This window comes from Seriola dumerili, unplaced genomic scaffold (genome assembly GCF_002260705.1).
Source record: "Seriola dumerili isolate Sdu_G_001 unplaced genomic scaffold, Sdu_1.0 BDQW01000668.1, whole genome shotgun sequence".
NCBI lineage: Eukaryota > Metazoa > Chordata > Actinopteri > Carangiformes > Carangidae > Seriola > Seriola dumerili.
The window spans coordinates 1,869,531-1,889,894 of NW_019174923.1; the positions used below are offsets into that span (position 1 = coordinate 1,869,531).

At 40.5% G+C, this 20,364-nt stretch overlaps 1 protein-coding gene across 1 annotated transcript in view; it reads left to right on the top strand.

Annotated features, from left to right (window-relative positions):
- LOC111236462 (transmembrane protein 132C-like) overlaps positions 1 to 20,364 on the top strand; it is a 218,434-nt gene that overhangs the window by 95,037 nt on the left and 103,033 nt on the right. Inside the window, exon 4 of the mRNA XM_022765196.1 lies at positions 6,520 to 6,660. Within this exon, the coding sequence (XP_022620917.1) occupies positions 6,520 to 6,660 (141 nt within the window). The remainder of the gene's footprint in view (positions 1 to 6,519; positions 6,661 to 20,364) is intronic.

Consider the following 20,364-nt stretch of genomic DNA (forward strand, 5'->3'; position numbering starts at 1 on the left):
GCTCTAAACACATAGACTTTTGAAGCAATAAAGGCTTATGCTATGATGGAAGGTTCTCTGGAGTCCTATAAATTTACCAAACACCGGGCTTTTTCAGACATTGGTGTGGAGGCAAAGACTTTCACAGAATGAAGTAAGTTTAATGAAGCCCTGAGAACCTGAATGGAAGCCACTGTAGGCGCCCACAACATGCTTCTATCATTCACCTCATTCCTTGTCATGGCCCTGTTTTTTTTCACTGAGCTTTTGAGTACTTGAAAATCTTTTTCTCTGTTAATGGCCAGCCTGCTGTCCTTTCAGCACCTCAGGAGCCGCGCTGCTGAAAGATCGACCAGTTTTGAAGATGTTGATGTTTGCGACAAAGCTCTAACTAGGTTTGGATTGAACAGCTGGACTCTTATCAGTAACGCTGCAGTGATTTACTCACACATAGAGTCATACATGTGACTCACAAGTCTGCGTGACCTTGTGTCAGTGCTGATTGTGCTCCTGTGCCACAGGGGAGATAGTGTGTGTATTGACAGTCATTATTAGCTGTATATGTGTGCGTGCGTGTAGACTAGAATCTCATTTTCTGACAAGTGTTGAACAATCACCTATAATAAATTACGACATTGTTTTCCTTTCTTTCCCCTTTCACTGGAAGGTTATAAAGCGGGCGAGGTTGCGGAGAGAGTATTTAAAAGATAAGGTTCGGTATAAAGGGAATTAATTGGACTTAAGTGATTCTTCTTTAGCAGAACAATCTGTTATCCTTGTCTCACACATATTGCTTGCTTTCCTGGGTCAGTAGTCCTGTGTGGAAAGGCTAAGCTATAAATATGCCATGCTTCATTCGCATTCCTCTCTTTCCCTCTCTCCATTCAACTTTTCACTTTAGACAACATAACATGTGTCAGCTTTAGTCTTATTTTGTAAATGGGAAGGGGAAGACTCTGATGTTATGATCGATAAAAATGTATTTGGTAATCCTTACAGTAAAAGGCAAATGATTTTTGTGGTTATTTTTCCTTAAAATTGATATCATGAGACCTATTCCACAAGCTTTATTGGTATAATTATATAGCGTCTCTTACCATAATCAACCAGCAGCTGAAGAGCAAAACCTGAATATTTAAAATATCTCTTGGGGAATGAGCCAAAATAGAGCAGAACTAGAATCTGCATAAGTGAGGTAAAGAGACCCTCTGGGGCTCATAAACAGGACTCCAAAAACAGAAGGAGAGACATCCTCACATTGACAGAAACATTATGCATTTTAAACTTACAATTGTGATTTAAAAGAGGGAAAAAAAAGGGAAACTTTATGCACAGTGTAGCTTTTTTGGCATAATGCCGTATTGCTTTTCCTCTTCACTTACTTTTTATGTTTCCACTTGGAAAACTACAGTTAAGGAGCCTACAAACAAGGCACTGCTCCAGAAAAAAAAAGAAAATCAATTGTAATGCTCTGTGAGCTTCTCAATGGCCAACAGGAGCAGAGTGTAGCTGTGAAAGAGTGTCACCCAGGTAACAAGAGAGGAATAGGTGCTCAGTTAATATTTTTGGTCTAAGGTTTTTAAGTGTATTGCACTGAAATTGTTCTCCTCGCTTTGATAGCATCATACAAATATTGTGTAAATAAAGCCCCTTTTTTTCATTTCAGTAGAAAATTAGAAAGCAGAGGCGACAAGTGATATCTATAAATATATCTGTTGAGGTTTATCAGACAGAGCGTGTTACAGATCACTCACCCAGCTTCAAGACAGAGCAGCATCGCTGACATGAAAAATAAAACAAAGGGTGATAAATACAGAGGGAGGTGAAAGAGGCAAAGTGAAAGAGAAAAAAAAAAAGAGTATGGGGAGAAGTTTTGCTTGTCTCCCTGCGTTACCTTAAAAAAACAGAGACAGAGAAAGAACAACACACAGACACTTGTCAGGCTCTATTGCTGTATGCGCATCTGACAGAAGCAGCTTAGGGACGCAGCCTTGTCCATCATCCTGCTTGTTGACAGACATGCACACACACTCACACACACTCACACACACACATACGACAAAGTCCTGACAGCTGCACTGTGGGACAGTAGTGTCGCTGTGTTGTCTTACATATGTGAATGTCTGTGTGTGTTTTTCTGGTTATATGTGCTCATCAGTTCCAGTCCAGGCAAGCGAAATCAATCTACTCTTTTCCACACACATCATCTCTGAATTTTAGGGATGAACTGGCAACCACTTAAAGCCATATACTCACTTGTGGTGTTTTAAATTCATTTTTTACTTTCCACTTGAGCGTGTTAGACCCTTGGCAGCACATTGTGATGAATTTAAAGGAGCTATTTGTAAGTTTTGCAATTGCTACATAGCCAACATTTGCATTAACAGCTGTTTACTTACCAGTCTAGAAGAAATGTTGCAAGTTCATCAAACTTAATTCCTTTATTTGCCAAGACCTGTCTCCAGCTGCGGAGAACAACCCTCTTGTTTTGCTGCTATTTCTATCACTTCTTTTCTTCTAATGGAATTAGCATGCTAACCAGCTAGCCCCAGCCCAGTTGGATTCTTGTCACTTTCTGTTACAGAGTCATTATAGCATCCAGTCCAGAAGTAGCGCTGATCAGAGAGTGTATTATAACATCTTGCCTTATAAAGGCAAAGATTGTTGAAGCTCTTGCCAAGATTGGTAAGTAAACAGCTGTTAATGCTAACGTTGGCCACATAGCAAACGCAAAACTTACAATTGACTCCTTTAAAGGGATTTAAGATTGTTTATAGAATGGAAACATATATACAATATATACTGGGCTTGCAAGTCCTTTACATTAATAAATAGGCTACATTAGTCATTTTTTAGTGTACTCTAAAAATAACTCATCCAGACAACTAATGTATAATGTCACAGACACATATTATGGCCTTGTAAAACTGTAATGGCAAATATACCAGCATTTTAGATGTAACATAGCATTCACTTGGAATTATGGGAGGGGGACATCTAGCTCTTTTAGATGCTAAATGTGCTACTGCATACACAAGCTGGTCACTAACTTTATGGATCTGTTTTTTTGGTGCTGGGCAGGTACCATAAAATGGAGTCTTTTTGTGGAAAATTGGGCTGATGAGAGCGGTGAGAGTTAACTAAAACAGTAAAGCCACAGGCTGTAAAACCAATACAATGACCTTTCATATTAAGCATTGTGATTTTATATGACCCCTCACACCAACGCAACTGGTCACTTATCAGTAAAATGTAGGTTGTATTAAGTGCTTATTAGGGATAAACAATTAACCGAAATATTATCGAAATCACAACATGGCCGAGTGCAATATACAACTCACAAGAGCTGCAGTTTTTTTGATAAAGGTAAAATGTGTCACAGCATATCATAAATGAAGCATGGTGGTGCTACAGAGATGCCCCGGCCTACGCATCATAATCTCCAGAGTTAAAGGAACATGCTTGTTTGGTACAAGCCCCAACACAAATCACATCATCATCATCATCTTTATATTTTTTCCAGTGAAAATGAAAATGCAAAAATGTCCATTACAACTGAAATCGTGACTCATATTGCAATCGGAATATTTACATTTACATCACATTTACTAATTTAGCAGACGCTTTTATCCAAAGCGACTTGCGAGCGAGGGACATCAGTAAAGCCTCAGTGCAGCAGGAGACCTTGGGGTACGTACTAAGTAAAACATCTATTATCTGCCAAAACAATCACAATATTTTCTCCGCATATAGTCAGCTGTACGGCCTGTGCTTTTCTCCGGTGAGGGCTGTTTGCAATGAAACTAAAAGAAGAACATGTGAGTGACATCAAAGGAAACCACCACAATATTATTGTTTCCTCAACCCTGATCTGTACTTTCCTTAAATGGTATAATATAGAGTAAATACCCTACAATTGCACAGAATGTAGGTATTTTCTGCTTGTTGTGACATGAATAATTGTTGCAGTGTTTGGTTGTCACTCTTCAGGTAGCATGTCCGATAAATGCTCGCTGACAGGCCCCCTACTTTCTGTAATGGCATTGGCTTTGGGCTAATGTGGGTGTGCATTTTTTACGCCTGTCACAGTTCTGATCCTCGTGTGGCTGCGCTGTTGGAATCCTCCTCTACATGTGTTTTGTATATATTTTAAGATTTTATATCAAAGTGCTCAAGAAATTATTTGATTTTGCATTACCAAGAATGAGGCTTGCAGATCTCACACGCTGGAGTAGTTATTTATTATCTTATTTTTCCAGGGTTTTATTTTTGATTCGTCTTTGCCACGACCTTGTCTTCTAAGAATCTCTAGGATAAACTTTTCTCAGCCGGTGTTCAGGCATACATTTGTGTTCCCATATACTCCATTCCTGTCAGTCTGTCATTCACATTATATCTCCTGTTTTCTTTTTGTTTTGTTTTGTTTTTCTTCTTCTCTCATTGCTTTGCTTTACATACTTTTGTTGCCACAGCCTGGGTGCGGTAAATTTCCTTTGAAGTGGATTATCTTAAATTCTGGGCTGGTGGAGGAGGGAGTGAATAGCAGGGAGCAAGAGAAGAGAAGAGGGTGAGGTTGGGGGAGATAGAGCAGACAGGAAGAGAGAGAGAGAGAGAGAGAGAGAACCAGAGGAAGCAGAAGAAATTGTGGGGAGTTTCTTGATTTTATGTAACATTCAGCTGTTGAATTATGAAAGAGTTTTTAGACGGACCGCCCGTTATTCTATGCTGTGTTTCTGCACACACTAACACACACACACGCTGCTTGGGAGCTACTTGCACACACCAGACTCAAACATTGTGTACTTTTTTTTTTTTTTTTCGCTACTTTCAATTTCTCCTAACCATAGCACACAAACAATGGTCAACTAGGGAACATTTTTTCCTCCTTTTAAAATAAACCAAGAAATTAGTTCAGAGTGAAACAGAAAAAGAAAAGAAAAAAGTGGGTTTTCAAGTTTTCACAGGAGGGCCGGTCCCTCATGCCAAACACCAAAAAGCATGTTGTTTAGCTTATTATACAGCACACGCACACACACACAGGTGTATTATATATACATACACACTCACAAACAAATGTACAGATAGCATGTCAAGGGACGGGCGTGACATATTTGCAGGCAAGTTTTTGGCACGACATGAAGCGAGACAAACACAAGAAAGTAATAATGAGAAAGGAGACAAAGAGGGTTGGCAGCCCCCCCCCCCCCTTCTGTTTAGAGGAAAAAGGTTATTGGAGAATATGTCTGTGCTGGTATTTGTTGTTTGCCAGAGACTATTGTAAGTGTGTTAATAAGAGAAGCAGTAAACAAGCTTGTGTGTGCATGTGCATATGTGCCTATAAAGTGTGTTAATAAACTGAGGGAGTGTCTTGTCAAGGTGATAACAAAACACACAGGGACGGATTAGGGAGGGGGGGGGGGCAGGGGGGTAAAGAGATTAACCATAGGATGCTTTGAGATTGAAGGATGGAGGAGGGACAGAGGAAGGGATGAGGCAAGGTATATGGGGAAAGAAGGGAGGGGGGAACAAAATCACATAGGGATGGATGAAAGGAGGTGAGGCTGAGAAAAGAAGAGATGAAAGATGAAAGAGGAGATCTGGTGAGGAAAATAAAGAGAACAACGAGGGAATGGCGAGGAAGGATGAATAGGAGACATCTGGAAGGGAAGGAGGGGAAAGACAGAGGAGAGATGGGAAGGAAAGGAAGGGATATGAGATCTAATAGAAAACTGAAACAAATATGGAAGTAGGGAGAGTTGAAGACAAGAGGGGCGAGGGAGGAAAAAGGGGAGGGGAAAAAACAAGGAAGACAGCCCGGGAAGAGATGAACAGCAACGATCTAACTGGAGAGAGAAGAGGGGGAAACTGGGGCAGATGAAGGGATGGCAAGTGAGGGACAGGTAGGAGAGTTAATGTATATTTGTGTGACTGTCGGTGAGAAGAAAATTTTTAAGAGTAAAAAAGCGAAAAAGGGTGAAAGCGGTGCTGATAAGAGGGAAAAAGGAGGAGAACTGTTGCCCTCGCTTAACAAAATGAAACAGAACCCCAAATCATATCACGCAGAAATTGGCCCAATTCATTGCAGCCTTTCTCATCAGCAAAATCACATTTTGTGTATTAGATATCATCTCCGGCTCAGCCTACATCCCATTCATCCTCCACGCAGGACTTATAGCGGTAAAAAATGTTAACTTTCATGAGAGCTTCTCCCTGTCACTCCTTTGTCTTCTCCCACCGAAACATGCCGTGGGAGGTGGCACCACGCTGCGTGAATCAATTTTAAAAGACATTTTATATAAAGAGAGTATGGCACGTATCAGGGATTAAAGAAAATCAGCGCGAAAATCAGGGCAGGGGAATTCCAAGCGAAGCAAATTCAATTTTAAGCAAATTCCCCCCCGAACTGTCACTGTGGCAACTCAACCTCTCTTTCCTCTTTTGTTTATGATGTGCTTGTGTGATCTTTAGATCTTAGATTAACCTCACTTTCTCTTTCTTTTCTTTCTTCCTCTCTCTCGATCTCTCTCTCTCTCTTTGCAGGGTGTGGTTCCAGTCAGGCATCAACTTCCTGGCTGTGAAACCCAGCAACCTTGTTGCGTGGGAGATCAAACAGGAAATGGCACCGGGAAGCAGTTCGTTGGCGGTGATGTGTCAGAGGAAGGCCTCCTCCACAGCAGAGAGGTAGGACTGAAGCTCACATATCTGCTTTTTTTCTTTTTAGCTGCTTCCTCTTTCATCCAGCAGCTGGTTAGCTTATTCCACTTCTTTTATTTTTTTACACAGTATTTGTGGGCGCAGCATAAAATGTCTGAAAAGGTCTTTGATTATTCGACTTCAAGGCCATAAAACTGTTAATGCCCTACACTTGGTAATAAGAGATCTTGGTTGTTTTCACACTGACAGTTTCTCTGAAGTAAAAGCTGTCAGTTCATTAAAAAATGGCTTATTATGCTATGCAGCAAATGCTGTGTGACAAAGAAAAAAATGAAATATTTATCATTTGTGGATCATCCACTGTGGATGGGTACAGGCTTCTATGAGCCATCTTTAATCCAGATTCAGGAATTATTGATCACTATTTACAAATGTAGGGAAAAGCTTGGCTTTGTTATCTATTAATTGGCTGTTGGTTTGACCTTTGACCCCCAACCTCTAATCCATGCCCTAGAGATGTGTGTGTATCAAAGTGTTTCAGATTTATAGACTCGGCTTGAAGGGTTACAAGTGCTTGTTTTGTCCAGGACACACGCGTGTACGTAGTACACACATGTACAAACAGGATGGGCTGTGGAAAGCACTGACCCATGTGTCATCCTAAATTTGCTGTTTGCTTGGTAATTGTTCTGTCGTTGTGTGGTTGATTATATTTCTGTGTTTGTGCATCACTAACTGAGCCCAGTCCATGGTTAGGAAGAATTTGTTGTTACATTTATTCTGTCCTTTTTTATCTGTGCCATGCAACAAGTGTGGGTGAGACGTAAAACACAATACAATGCATGCCTAATAATTCATACAGTTGAAATGAATTAAAATAGCCTTGATGCAGGTTTTACTCACATACTTCTACAACTCAAAAACAAGCTCCAAGGACCCGAGTCAAAGACTTTTCTTTTTGTAAATTGAGATCTCAACAATTTGAAAAAGAAAAACGCTTATTCTAAGATTGACAACTTGACAAAGAAGCACAGTGGGGCTTACTGTAGTTATTGTTATTCACTGTCACACCTTCAAGGGCTATAGAAATAATTCTTTTCTTCTTTCTTCTTTTCTTGTGTATTTTTTAAACTGTTAACTGATGTATTTCAGTGCTTGTTTTAAATCAGATACAGTAGATGACATTTTGGAACACTACTATTACTCTGTGAAATTTCAGCAAATTCAAAAAATCAACACCACACAGACTCGTACACATTGGTCAGTGTGAGAGTATTGGATTCAAGATTTAGCATGTTGACCAGAATGTTGCCAAAAATAGACTACTGTATTTACTGTATATTTGTGTTTGTGACAAAGTCAACTGGGAACTGTGTTAGCCATGGCTGAATGGAAAGCAGTTCGAATGGAAAATATGGATACAGATATGTTTATCTTCTCTGTTTATTATTTAGCTCTTTTCCCCCTCCTCCTTCATGTTTTCTACCCGTCCATCCATCTCTTTTTCACTCACTATCTCTCATCTCAATTCCTCCTTTTCTCCTCCCTGTCTTCTGTCTTTCTGTGTTGGTTGAGAGCAGTACTAATGAATCATTTGGAATTTCATGAAAGTATTATTGCAGGGTCTTAGCTCAATTAGCACCACTTAGCTAGCCGTTAGCCACGCCTAGCCTTGATTGATGGGCAGCATCAGCATCAACGAACAATCCAAATGTGCTGTAGGAGAGAAGGTGATGTCACAACAGCTTTGAGCTCTCAAATGAAGAATGTAAGACGATTCAAATTTTCCATCAGATGTGTGTTTGTAAAGTAGCCTATGTATGCTAAGGTTACAGGATGTATCAAGCTTTCCATTTTCTCATGAAACAAGGAGTTTAAAATGATGAATGATGAAATTGTTATAAAACACTAATTTAGTGGCAAAGTCCTGTGTTTTGTCGATCCATTCATCCACCCCAACCTCTTGTTATTTAGTTAGTTTTCTCCTTTGCTCTTGTCATAATCACTACAGCCATTAGAGGTCAATTCAAACTTTATGTTTTCACTTTTAACATTAGAAGAACTACTAAGGTTACCCTAGACTCTGATGTCATCCAATCCTGGTTTCCATGCAGTGAAGAAATCCTGAACAGTTAATGTGCCAGTTTTGAGCTAGGCTTTTTTCTTTTTTTTTTAATGCTAATTTATTTAACGCTATCTAATGACATGTTCCTGGCCTTGGAAGTAGCATTTAATTTCTAGTTAGCCAGACATGCTAATGTTTGCAGCTGATGCTAGAGCAGATAATCACACTATTTAATCAATTCCTTACACTTTTGCTCTTGTGTGTTTTGGTTATGGAGAGGCTAAAAAAGTCTGACTCTTTAAATGCAGATCATGGCTCTACTACAGCCCCAAGCACGGTGCTCTGACATGTTGAACACTGGAACATTTGACAGGCCTGCTGTGCCCACTTACAGTTGCTAAGGTATGATTGGACAACTACTTGGCAAGCGGTCAATTGGTGGATACTTTGAATAGAAACAGTAGTGCTATGGTAACATTTTTGGGATAATTCTTGCAATGAATTGCTCATGGATTCATACTCCTGTGGTGCACGTCATGTCAGTGTGGCTGGTGAAATACTGAAGGCGTCTGATGAATTTTGAAAACTGCCAGCCACTGCGGCCTTGAGGCAAAGAAGTCATTTTCCTGGCCTGTTGTCATTCATCAGGGTCGCGCTGTTTAAGGTGTTGAGATGGAGGTGATTCTAAGCAGCTTCTTATTTCTCTGGGATTTGGCATGTAACCATCTATGATTGAGTTTTTTTTTTTTTCTTGTTCTTGGCCTGAAGGAAAAACTCATCAAAGTGGCATAAGGGTAAACACAGAGAGTGATGCTTTAGAAACCAGATTATGATATGTCTTTCACAAAGACATGCCCAGAGAGTCACAGATACAAGCACACAGTCATTCACATCCACTTACACACACACACACACACACACACACACACACACACACACACACACACACCACACCACAAACACACACACACACACACTCTCCTGCCATCTTCAAAGTGATACTGTAAACAAAAGAGGTGCCTCAAAGCTCAGATTATGATGCTGCAGGCACATATATATACATGTGTATTGATGTACACAAATGCATGAATACACAGGCTTTTGCAAACAAGGGCAGAACACACACACAGGAAGCAGGGCTGATTCAGTGCAGCAGTGCTGTGTTACCTCCCTAATGATACAAAGCTATGATGAATGTAGAATGAAGCTGACTTTTTTTTTTTACTACAGGGAAGACACACACACACACAAACACATGTAGAGTGTATACAGACTGTTGCCTGCACAAAACAAGCAAGATCACAGGCTTTTATCAGCGATTGCGTGGGTGGGATGGCTAATTAAAAGAGCTGATCTGTATTAATCTATAATGAGTGATTACTGGTTGAGACATGAAATGGTGAGTGTGTTTTTTGTTTTGTTTTTTTTATGAATGAGAGGGCGGGAATGATTACTACCTCTGACAATTAATCTTGTGAACTGATTCCTGTTACCTATTGTAATTCTTTGATATAATACGATCTGACATTAAATGGTGTTCAGTGTATGCATATAATGGGGAATTCATGGGAAGTGGATGCAGTAATTAGAACCGCAGCGTAGGCGCGTTTAAATGTGTGGTTGTGTTTCTGTTTACGCTTGTGTGTGTGTGTGTGTGTGTGTGTCTGTGCGGTGGGTGTCTGCATGCTGTTTTACATATATAGTGTTTTTGCATATATGCATGTAGGTTGACAGTTATCCGCGACCAAAAAAAGAAACCAATTGTTGATCATGATGACTGTAATTACTGCGCCACCGTCACGTGTCCCAGTAGACCCCAGTTATTTTTCCATTAAAGCGCCCTGTTTGTGCACAAGTTTTGATCAAAGCTCTCCTACAGCTCTCATTTGTTTCTTTATTGATTTTGGTTATACAGTAATTATTCATTATTTGTGTATTTCTCACTATTTGACCATTCTGGTATCATTTAGCTATAATTACACAGCACAGTCATACTGTGTTATTGACACTCCACATAGTTCTGCCTCCCTGCCCTTCTGCCGCTGTGTAGCCTTACCAGTGCTATTAAAAATAAAACTGTAATGAGATGTTTTGATGTGCATGTGTGTCTCCTTTCCTTGTACAAAATACCATTGAGGCACCCTCAAGCAAGATTCATCTGATTATGTTTTCAAGTTATTATTCAGTTATCTTTCCCTGGTCATTAATATCATTTTAAAATCATGTTATTACGTGTGTGTGTGTGTGTGTGTGTGTGTGTGTGTGTGTGTGTGTGTGTGTGTGTGTGTGTATGTTTTCCTGAATTATTCTTGTCATTTTCCATTTATACATATTGTTTCTTATACAGTAGGTTTGACCTTGTTGAGTTTTCACCGTTGTTACGTTGTTACTCTCGGGAGTTCTGTCTCACTTGCAAAATTACTTTCTCTTTTCCTCCAACTCTGTTTACAGTCTGTTTTATTACTCTGCGTGTTAAATAAATTAAACCTTACAAGAAGTGGAACAGGCTCCAGATGACCTCAGTTTTGTCTGGTGGGTTATATGAGGAAAATGTGCCATAGTTTATGAGTGTGGCCGATGCAGCTAGAATGGGAGCAGTGCTCTATTTCATGATCATGATTAGATCTATAGATTAACACTGCTAATGGGCCTCGTTCAATACCAGAACTGGGGTAATGCACTGTCCACACTCCATACGATGACATGCTATTTATCTGCATGTGTGCATGCATGTGTGTGCGTGTACTAAATAGCTTCCAAGTTTTTCATCATCCTGAGCCCTTTGCTTGCAGCAGCAGACACAGTAAAGAAAAAATTCTCCATTAAATGATTTTGCAGTAAAAATTAAATTATTGAGTATGAAGAACGCACTTTCTTTATGGCAGACTATTCTGTGCAAACTATAACATCATAAGAAGGTGAATCTGGATTTATTTAGACTTCTTCTTGGGGATGGAACAAAATCATGCCAGTGCTTTTCCAAGAAAGCAATGAAACTGTAGCATTTGTAAAATAAAAGTTCCCCAGCTAAAAGCTCTATCTTGTTAGGTTAGAAAAAAATTTCTTTTTTATCATTTATCAAAGTAGTCCTTCAGTGACCTGAACCTTTTATAGTAAACATACCTCCAGTTGCTTTCTAACTGTTGCAATTTAAAGATGATGATACCAAAATTGCAGGAATTATTCTATCATTCAAACAGGTAGACTTTCTTCAGAAGACAAATCACTCCATGTGCTTTCTCTTGTTCAGATCAAAAACTATGACAGTGAATTAATGTTATGGTTTTTACAAAGTTGCTAGATTGTTGTTTTCCATCTTTCAAGTATAAAGTGACAGTTGTTGAACACTGCTGATGAATTTATCATCCTGAGTAGTGCTGCATACGTTTCTGTCGTGAGCACTGTGCAAAAAGTGAAATCCTTGTACAGCAAAGAAAAGTCTCTCAACCAAATCAGTTTTTTACATATTCTGGGTGCTGATTGAATTTCTATTTAAAATCTAAATCCAAGACAGAAAACAACATCCTCTCTTGATATTCTACAGTATCAATCACAAATTTACAAACCTTATGAAAAGACAAACTGGTTTTTTGTAGATAGAACTGTGCACATGCAGCAAGAAACCTAACATATAAAATTTAAAGTAACCATGTACTCACACTCCCAGAGTTCCCAGTGTTTATGTATGATAAATAGTGTAGACATTTTGACAGGCATGTTTCCAGCTCAGCTCATATACTATTAATGTAGCTTCCCACACACATTCAACACACACTTGCACAACCTTTACAAGGATACACAAACTTATGTAAAAACATAAACATATGTACTTGCATATACATACAAACATAATGATGAACATGTTGCTGTATGCATCACTGCATGACTGAACACACAGGTAAGCTTATGCATGGGCAGCTGTCTAGGCCAGAATTGAATATTTCACTTGCACGTACAATGGGATCCAAAGGTCTGAGACCACTTTCCCATTCAAGTCAATGGGAAAGTCAGACTCAGCCTTTTTGACCCCACTTACTGAGTGTTTTAACATACATGCACACTGTCAAGGATATACACATACATAAATATAAATAAATAAATAAATGCATTCATAATGTGAGAATAGCCTGTGTGTGTATGAGTATAAGGGTATACAAGTGTGAGTATCTATGAATGTGTGCATTTCAACATGTTTATATATGAGATATATGGAGAAATGAGTGTGAGAAAGCGCGTGTGCGTCTTTGTCACAATGTATTTATTTTTTGTGCTTGATATGTGTGCTAACGTGACATAAGTTATTCATTAGCCGAGGTCATACTTTTCATAAAAATTATATAAACTTGTCATAAGGTATTCAAACACAAACAGCGGTGTGTGTGTGTGTGTGTGTGTGTGTGTGTGTGTGTGTGTGTGTGTCTTTTTATCTTTGCTTTATATTGATTGGAATGAACACATGCGCAGACATGTTACACACAGTCAAATATTGTACTGTTTTCATTTGAACAAATGAAGTACAGCGACTCATATCAACTTTAATCAAATACGTGACAAATTCAAAGACATCGCTAACTGGAGAGGTGGAGAAAGTCTGCTCTGACACACGAATGTTAGATTATACTGAGTCACTCTTCTGTTCCTCAAAAAATAAAACTCCTTGGAGCCTGCACTTTTCCGAAGGATGCTTATACTTTTGAAACCTGAATCACAAAAAGAGCTCCACTCAGAGACACACACACAAGTTTAAGGATTAAGTTTTTTCTTTATGTTTGAATTGGTTTAAATCCACACAAGAAGAGGTTAAGATGCAGGGCATGGGGTTAAGTGTTGTATGGTTTTAGTCGTTTGTAAAGACAAACTCACTTAACAGAGAGCTTTTGTTTGAGTGTTGGCAGTCTCCCTGGGATACACACACAGACACACACATACACACATTCACATAGACAGCATAGACATGAGGCCAAGATGTCTGCAGTCTCAGTTGGCACACATGGGGATTAAAAAACACAGCAAGAGGGAGGAAGGAGAGGAAGAGAGAGGGATGTCTGCCAACAAGTGAGAGAGGGCAGAAAGGGAGCAAGAGGAAGAAAGGGAGAGTGAGTATGAGAGCGTTAAAGTGAGTGAGAGGGGACTGGAAAATAAAACAAGAAAAATGAGAAATAAAATGGCCCCGAGAGCGTGACACTGTTGCTGTTAGTGTTTGTCCCTGGAGAGAGTCAAATGGAGAATTCCCTTTAGATAGTTACACTTGTATCCCATTGGTTTGTGTGTGTGTATTTGTGTTTGTGTGAGAGAGGGAGATATGTCACATGTTGATGTTGTGAGTATGTAGAATCAATTTGCGTGTGTCTGACACGTTTCTCTGCCCCATTGTGCCAACTAGGGCCCAAACAGAAGCCCCCTGATACCACATAAACATAAGCACACCAATGGACACTAACACACAAAACATTGAATATTTGCTCTCATTCATGCTTTACACTGACTACATCATCTCCTCACCTTTTTCTGGATACATATTAAACTCTATGCCTGGCATTAACCCCTGACCTGAACTTAATCCTCAGTGTGACTCTTGCCATGTGGATAGTTTTGGTATCAATCTCAGGTTGTGAGATCTTTCAGTTACCTTGGACAATCCATAGACCCATTCAAGTCAAGCTAAGGCAATTTTATTTGCAAGCACATATGAGGAATATGCATCCAGGAAGACGTCAAGCAAATTCCAACAACCACCAGTGCATTAACAGTTTGCATATGGACTATTTCTGTGGTGCAAAATAGTTTGTGGATTAACCCAAGACAAAGACATTTTAGGTTGTGATCCAAGCACCACAAACAAAGTTCCATTCACCTTCATTGCATTGGAATGGCAGCAAAAATGTAAGAGGTGGAATTTCCCCAAACCTAAAATGACTGTGAACTTCAACAGCTTCAATTACTTATCACAATCCTAAAGCCCTTAAAGTGATAGTTCGCTTATATCAGTTTAGAGCAGTAGCCAGGAGTACCGGCATAGAAGCCGAGTGATTAGCAATTACGTGTTTTACCCACTTGCCCACCAAAAAAAGCCAATATCAGTATGTGTCAAGTGTGCGTTATATTATTTTCACCACTTTATCTTGCCAACACACAGTCCTTTCCTTTGGAGCTACATTTTCTCAACCATTAAACTTCCGTATTCCTGCGCACAAGCGCTGATCCGAATCTACTGCAGGTAATATGTATAAGTACCTCACAGAACCCCACACAACTATCACTTTAAGTTTCATCTCAATAGCCCAAGTGGCACGATGCCTTGAAAAAGTCGAACTAAGAGTTTGGTTGATTGTTCAAACTGCACTGTAGGTTAGTGATGTGGATTAAACTTTCTCCAGATCATTTCCTAAACCTAAACTGAATCTCTAAAAATCATCTCGTCTCCAACCTCCAATTCCCTAATGTGTTAGCTTGAGCTTAACTTTAAAAAAAAAATCTTTAAGCAGTGAAAACTGTTTTGATTTATATCTCTCCAACATGCTGTGCAATTTTAACATCAGCCATCCACCCACTCTGCTTTTCCAAACACTCAACTTTCCGGTATATTATAGATGGGTTTTATGGACTATATTTCAGCCCCTCAACCTCTGAGTATAGATTTGTCCCACAGGGATAATAGAACAGGAAAACACACATACACAAGGTTCTGAGGGGTTCCTTTAACAAAGAGCAAAGGAAATGACCACTCCAGTGGTAATAGTCTTTTCTGCCTTTCTTCCTTCCCTCATCTCTCTTCCCATGATTGCACAATAGAGAATTGAGGCCAAAAGTGTCTCTGAAGGTGCATACACATACATATAGACTCAGACAGTATGGGATTTTGGTTGTTTTACAGTGTATTGAAGCGTCACGGTTTTCTCCGTCCTCTTTTTTTTTTTTTTGTTTACGCTATTCTCTGTTTTTTCCTCATCTTCCATTATCCCCTCTTCTCCATCTCCTCCTTGATTGCTTACAGATTGACTATTCTGTTTTCTGTGACCATATTTTTCTGTTTCAATTCCACTCAAGCATGTTGGTTTGCAAAAGGTCGATAATGCCATTCCATCTTTTTGTTAGACATGTTTTTTTTGTCCTCTCACACCTTGACCCTGGAAAATAGTTTGGCCCCAAACAAACATTTTGTCTTCCCCCAAGTGGGCTTTTTTTTCTTGTAGTAGGAGCTGAGTTTGTGCGTGAGAGCTGCAAAGATGTGCTGGTTTTACAGCTGATGAGCAGCAACAGGGCTTTGACAAGAGAGGAGAAGGAAAGAGGGACTGAGAGAGGATCATGTGGGTGAGCATGGAATGAAAGAGGACAGAGAAGAATCAGGAGAGGGGAAAGTATGACAGGAGGGGAGAGATTAAGGAGGAAAGATAAAAAGGAAGTAAGACTTGTAAGTTGGAGGTGGACAGTACAAAGGGGGCGGAAAAAGCTAAAGGATGAAAAGTAAAAAGTGAAAAAAGAGAAGAAGGTTCAAGGGATCAGAGAGGGGAGGGAACAGTGTTTGAGGAAGCTCATTTCTAAAAAATGTTCAACTTCAGGTTTAAACAAATAAAAACATGCATCCTCAAGAGCTTTCCTTGGTCCCACAGTGGGAAAAATGTGACTTTCTGGAATCATTGTTCACATTGACACTGCAGCCAAACCGGCTTCCTGCAAGTGAATAAACCCTCTTAAAGGCCCCATATATACTATCATACATATGAAGGTCTCTACTTTTCCATTGTTTTATTTGTGTTGATCCATAAGAAGACAAACTTAGGTTTTAGTACCAAAAACCATCTCAATGTAGTTTTACATCTCCTGACTTCTCTATGGAGCCCAGTAACAACAGGTCAGTGAGCCAATCAGAAAAGAGGTTCTGAGCCTCTCTTCTGATTGGCTGTTTTCTGAGTGATCAAATAAAAATATAGCAGATTTCAGGTAAACACTCATGGGGCATGGCTGAGAGCAGTGACTACTTTGTTGTGACATCACAAAATTACAGAAGTCCTGACGGCTCGTTTTAAGGCTCAGTTTCTGAATACAGGCTGTGTGCATTTCTCCGTGGTCTGAGCACTTTGATACTTTCACAGTATTGATATAGAAGCTATACCTGCTTTATAATCGAAAAAGACATGGAAATCTACCTTTATACAATATGGGACCTTTAAAATAAACTTGTCATCCTGTAAGGTAAGCCTTTTGGGAGCATGAGTCACCAGATTGAGTTTAAGTCCTTGTAAATGCAGCTGGGATCCATCAGCTTGTCTCCAAGCTTCATCATAATTTATGAATAAGTAAGTTCACCCATGTGACAGTCCCTCCGATATACCATTTGCTGTGTTTCTTCTGTAGCTTTAATTCAGAAAGTGTGTAGTAAAAAGTGACACCTCTTCAAAGGATACCCCTGTAATTCTACAGGTTATGAGACATTTTATATACATGGAGGAAAGCACCCGCTGTCAATTACAGGAAAAAGGACATCAAGACAGTTGGGATAAAGTGGGATTCGGTGGGATAAAGGCAGCAATCGTGTTCATTACGTGTGGTTTGGTGAGCGCTCCTCAGCTCCAACACTCTATCACAGCCCTGAGCAATGACCTGGGTTGGCTAATTAGGCCTCGCAAATATGGATGGGGTTTATGTGTACAGCCTCACCTAGCATCATTCTGTCACTCACTGAAATGACCCTGGCCACCTGAGCACACTCAATCACCAGGCCGGACTCATATGCATACGCATATTCAAGCGCGAATGCTTGCAGACGCACACACATGCATGCACCAGGTCCACACACATGATGAATTTATTGTATGTGCTGCGCAGGGTTCATGCCGACTGTAAAGTCAATACACATGCATGGTATACAGTAGGTCACATTTCATGCATGCACACATATCTAGACATATAAACATCCATGCAAACATACACACTGCACTTTTCTGAATGTTTTTGTAGGCCATGCTTTAAATAACCTTCCAATCCCATTGGCTTATTCCCTTTGCTCTAATACCCACTCCTCCCTCGCTTCCTCACCCTCCCTTCTGTCTCCCCTATCCTTCGTCTCCTCACCCTCCATGCCCCTGTTAAACCCCCTGAGGAGCTTGCGTAGCGGGATGTGTGGCTAATTAAGGCGACCTACGCAGACCTCGCGTGTTCGAGTCCCTCTCCTTAGAGATGTACAGTGTCATAGAGCGAGCATCGGTGCCGATGCTAACACTAACTCCCCGTCCCTTGTGTGGCTGAGTGTGTATGTGTGTCGTTTGTGTTTATGTGTGTTGTCGTAGAGGTGTCAAGTGTTGGAGATATCCCAGTCCCTTTTCGCTCTTCTTTTTCTCTTTTCTGTCTGTTTGCTCTCTAATTCCCATTCTTTCATTCCCAGCGTCCTGTATGTCCTCCCTTTCTCTTTCACACCATGCAACTTGTCCTCCTTTCCTTTTCATTTTTACACAACCCCCCCCGTCTTTCCTCTTGTCCTTCCTGTCCCTCCCTCCTCCAGTCAGCTCCATTCTTTCATTCTGCCCTCCTACTTTTGCCTTCCTCCCCTTCTTAGGTGACAGGAACCCCAGGGTCCCATCGCTGCTGTTTAATTAATTCTTTTCATCATGTAAATCAAAAAACGAGCTTGTGTCCTTGACTTGAATGCTCTCAAGCATGCACGAGAGAACGAACGACACAAACAAGGGGACCGGGCGCTTCCGTCTCCCAGGAGGAGACTAAAAGGATCTGCTAAAAGAAGAGAAGGAAAGAAGAAGAGATAAAAAGTTGCTTTACTTTGTTAGAATGTGGGACAGAAGATTGTCTTTCAACAGACATGGAGGGGGGCGAGGAGTTAAGAAAGGATGGAAGAAGTACTGTACTCTTCTGGTAGACTGGTGAATGCTGGTGTTTTGAATGACCAGCTGAAAAAGAGAAGAAAATTAGAAAGGGCGCCAGAGGGAGAAGAAATCAACAGCGTTAGAGCTTTCAGCAAGTTCATAGAAACAACAGCTGACACCGAAGTGACAAAGACTCTAGGCCACTGTCAGAATTTTAACTCTTGTCTATTAGCAGCTAAAAGATAATGATAGGACATTGTTGGTTTCTTTTACGAAACGACTGGCAGCCATGGGGAAGCAACTGTTTATAACTATTCCTTAAGAGTGACTTTTATGTGCAAATTTTCCTTCAAAGACAGCAAGAATCATCTACCGACACGCTAACTAGCTTTCAAATCTCCTCAGACCGTGGCTTGTTTTTTGTTTCTTCTTTGACGCTCTCCCACCACGTCATATGATTGACAGATGGTTCATCCAATCACCTGCCAGGTAATTATTTTGAAAGCACCTGCCCTTTTCCATCCAATGAGGCCTTCCCAGATGGTTCTGTGTAACAAACCATCTGGTACATCAGATTAAAACTTAACCATAACAGTGTCAGCGTAATTTGCCTTTTCATTTGGCCGACTTGCTGCTTTTGGGGTAATGGTGAATGCCTGTGTTTTCAGTAAGTAACTCAAAGGAGAAAGACAACTGAAAAAATCAACAATCTATTTGTGCAAACATGTATTTTTAAAACCCTTTGATGTTGAACTTTGGCCCTTCCATGAAAAAAACCCAAAATGTGAAGACTCTTAGCGGTGGGTCACTCGGCGTGTGTGATGACGACAAGCAGAGCTAGCTGCGAGAACTAATGTGAATTGCAGGACACACTGATCAATAACAATTTGAACTCACTTTGCGACCTCGGATTCCTTCCCGCCTGTCTCAGGGTCACTTTGCCGTCAATCAGAAATATCCACATTTGCACAGCTGGGACGGAATTAGGACTATTTTCCATTACACCTGCTGAGATTTAAAAATTGACATTTTTTTCACCCAGCCTTGTCTGACTGTAATAAATACTTTGTAGCTTAAATTTGAGGATATGAAGACAGCACGTAAGAGGAAGACAAAAAGGTGTTTAAAGAAGGAAGGGGAATGAAAAGTGAGATCTGTGACATGCTGTTTAAACCACAACTTTGTAAAACTGCAGGGAGAGGAGGAGAGTAGACAGTGCAAGGAGGGAAGGATCGACATCTTTGCTTTGACTGAATGTTTTTCACTTTAAGAGCCAGCTTAGAGAAAAGGGAAGAGGAGGATGAGAGTGGGAAGGACTGGGGGGGGGGGGGGGGGGGGGGGGCGAATGTGAGGAAACCAATTTTACGTCCTTTTCTCTCATGGTTCTGGCGAAGGTTTGTACTTTAAGCAGTGAGCAGGAGGAGGGGAGGCTGGCAACAGAGGCGGTAAAGGACAGAGAAAAAGGAGGCGAGCAGCTGTATGCTTTGCCTGGTTGTCTTTCCATGCTTAGACACTGAGGGCATGATGGGGATCGGAGGAGAGAAGGCAGTTGGGAGATGAGACAATGTTCGCTCGCTTTGAGGATCCTGTGAACACTTGTCTTCGTAACATCCAGCGAACAGTCGGGGAATGATGGAGAGAGAAAAGGATAGACAGGGAGGGAATGACAAATGTTAAGAGTCGATGCATTGTGGTTTGCTCTAAGGTTGGGAAATTCCTTTGAGAGCTGCGGAGGGAGAGGAAGTGAGATAGGATCAGCTTCAAGGTTGCATCTTAAAATCCATTTGTTTATTTATACAAAGCTTCCAGGAGAAGGCACGCCAATCAAACGTCTTCACGGCAGCGTGG